We start from the raw sequence: 3,064 nt of genomic DNA on the forward strand, positions 1-3,064 counted from the left end.
CCAATGCGCTCCAGCTGCCAGGGCGTGGCAGCTGCCCTGTGGGTAATTGGTCAAAAAAACCCTTTCCTTGATGCTCAAGGTGTCTACCAAACTTTTATTTATTCCTCATAAACATAGCATACCCTTCATAAATGTCATATTCATAACAACCATGAAGCACACAATCCTTAAGACACATCTTAAGAATCTAATTAAACATGGGGGTGTTGTGCGTTTTCCAGGCTGTATGGCTGTGTCCTAGTACCATTTTCTCCTGATCTTTCGCCTGCATCTGTGGCTGGCATCTTCAGAGGATCTGCTGGCAATAAAGCAAGTGGAGTATATATACCTGTGGAATGTCCTGGGTGGGAGAAAGAACCATGTGCCTGTTAACAAGTGTAAAGGTTTACAATTAGCAAGCTTGATTTGCACGTGTTGGGTGGGATCCACCCATTTAGCATGTGAGTAACCATGAAGATAGCAGCTCACATCTCAATTAGTGAGGGCATCTGCATTGTAGTAGCCAGGCCTTTTGATCCCTTTTGATCCCTTTGATTGCTTACTGCCTAGAGTGGTGGGTGGTGTTCTGGATGGAGTTCACTAGCCCTTTGACTGCTTACTGCCTGGAGACACCCTTTGTCTGGATGCAACTAAATCAGTGGTGGGATCCAAAAATTTTAGTAACAGGTTCCCTTGCCAGCCCCCCTCAGCAAAGGGGGCAGAGGCGTACCTAGGCAAACCTGAGCCCTGGGCAAAACCTGAGTTGGATGCCCCCCCATGGGCAGCCACCCCACCACGACCCCCAAAAAATTATTTTGCACCAGGTCATTTCTAAATCATCATCACATTATAGAAAATGCCCCAACTCACAAATCTGAACACAGCAATGGTGAAACACACAGGTTCTTTGATAGAGACTGGGGAGATAAAAGGCACGAAAGGCTGAGAATCCATGAATTGAAGTACCTGAAAGGGATTAACCCAGTTCAGGGAGTTACATTATTAGTTGCAATTGCTATATGGAACCTTCACGTTCAAAGGCAGTATGCCTCTCGGGGAGGCGAGGGCGTGGAGGTGGAAAAGCGGACCCGATTAGTAACCCCCTCTCGGCACACACAAATAATTAGTAACCCACTCTCGGGAACTGGTGAGAACCTGCTGGATCCCACCTCTGAACTAGATGCAACTTGCATCTTAACAATCTAATAGAAACTCTTATCTCCAAGTCACCTCGAGATTCAAGTGAGGGGTTGTTGTTGCTGTTTTTGAGTTATCCAGTTCTAAGTAGTGATAGCCAACTGGGGCAAGGTGATTTATGTGAAAAGTGTTTCCTGTTGCAGCCCTCTCTTGTTTTGATATAGCTTTCAGGTGGGACCTGGAGATCTCCCCAAATGACAACTGCTCTCCAGATGTTAGAGATCAGTTCTCCTGGAAAAAATGACTGCTTCAAAGGATGGACTATGGCATCACATGCTTGCTGAGCATCCTTTCCTTTCCTCCTCAACCCCTGCCCTCCCACAAATCCCCAGGAATTTCCTAAACTATGGTTGTGCAATCTCTGTTGTCTGGATATCTATTGTAACTTCCAGAGCAAGTCCCACTTAGAAATTAGCAACCCTATTCTGCCACTGATGCAATCTCTTTTCCATCTTCCTGCAGGGCCTCATGGACACAGGAAATGTGACTGTCCTTTTCGGGAATATATCAAGCACAAGTAGGCCTACCAGCCCCTCCCAGGAGAAAATGAACTTGGCAGTTGGCATTTTCATCTTGGGGTCCTTACTGATGGGGACCATTTCCAACAGCCTCTTCCTCTGGGTGCTGGGGGTGAAGATGAAGAGGACAGTGAATACCCTCTGGTTCTCACATCTGATTTTCACCTACTTACTTTTCTGCACCTTCATGCCGTTCTTTGGTGTCTACAGCCTCTTTGGATTTCACTGGGTCTTTGGCACAGTGGTGTGCAAACTTATCGTTTCTGTATTTTCGCTGACAATGTTCACCACTGTCTTTCTCCTCACCATCATCAGCCTGGACCGTTACCTGCTCATCTGTCATCCTGTCTGGTCCCAGCACAATCGCACAGTTCCCAAGGCACGGAGACTCATTGCAGGAGTGTGGCTGTCTTCATGCGCTCTCAGCGCTCCCTACCTGGCTTTCCAGGAGACGCGAGCAATGGAGATGGGCAGGACCAAGTGCGACAGCAATTTTGCCTTCTCCAGTGATTGGGATGGGCCTGAGATGCAGGTCTTGAGGACTCGGGTTTACCTAGCTCTCTTTGTGGTCCGGTTCCTGCTGGCCTTCTTGCTTCCCCTTCTGATCATTTCCAGCTGCCATTGTAGAATGGCCTGGGAAATGAAGAAGAGAAGGCTGGCGAGGAAGAGAAAGCCGTTCCAGGTCCTGGTGGCAGCTGTGGCCTCCTTCTTCATCTGCTGGCTTCCCTACCATCTCTATCACAGTTCAACAACCCATTGGGAATCATTTAGAACAATACAACTGGTGTTGCGGGTGACAATGCTCCTCGGAGAGTGTTTCAACTTCTGTTTCACTCCCATTCTCTATGTGTTTGTTGGGGAGAAATTCCAGCAGATCTTCAAGACATCCCTTCTGTCTCTGCTTCAGAGGAGCTTTTTGGATATTCCCATCATCCCTTTGGCCAATGTCAGTGCCAATGAGGAAGGCCATCCACGCACTAGCATTGTCAGCTTAGAGCTGACCTCTTGTGGAAACAATCGACCATCTTCCTAAAGGAAGGGAGAAGAAGGAATTGTGAATGTAAGCCAGTTTGAAATTCCTTAAGGTAGATAAAAGCTGTGTATAAAAAGTCTTCTTCTGAAGAAGTTCCGTAAGCCCTAGATTAGTGGTGGCGAACCTATGGCATGGGTGCCAGAGGTGGCACTCAGAGCCCTCTCTGTGGGCATGCGTGCACAGAGTTCGTCATGTGATAATAGTGTAATTATTTCAGGGAGATTATTAGCATTAAACCTAAGACCTAGTTTTGGGGAAGCAGTGTAGGTAACCCTGTTAAGCGCTGTTAAACCCTACTGATTTTCATGGGAAGAACGAAAGCATGATCCTTTACCTG

The 3,064-nt window shown here is 47.2% G+C and overlaps 1 protein-coding gene across 1 annotated transcript; it reads left to right on the forward strand.

Annotated features, from left to right (window-relative positions):
* The first annotated feature begins 3 nt into the window (after nt 1-3).
* Nucleotides 4-2,727, forward strand: LOC125435472 (probable G-protein coupled receptor 33). The gene is made up of 2 exons (XM_048501672.1): nt 4-42; nt 1,639-2,727. The coding sequence occupies exons 1-2, from the start codon at nt 4-6 to the stop codon at nt 2,725-2,727; spliced, it is 1,128 nt and encodes a 375-aa protein (XP_048357629.1).
* Nucleotides 2,728-3,064: the final 337 nt, after the last annotated feature.

Source organism: Sphaerodactylus townsendi, linkage group LG06, assembly GCF_021028975.2.
Source record: "Sphaerodactylus townsendi isolate TG3544 linkage group LG06, MPM_Stown_v2.3, whole genome shotgun sequence".
Classification (NCBI taxonomy): Eukaryota; Metazoa; Chordata; class Lepidosauria; order Squamata; family Sphaerodactylidae; genus Sphaerodactylus; species Sphaerodactylus townsendi.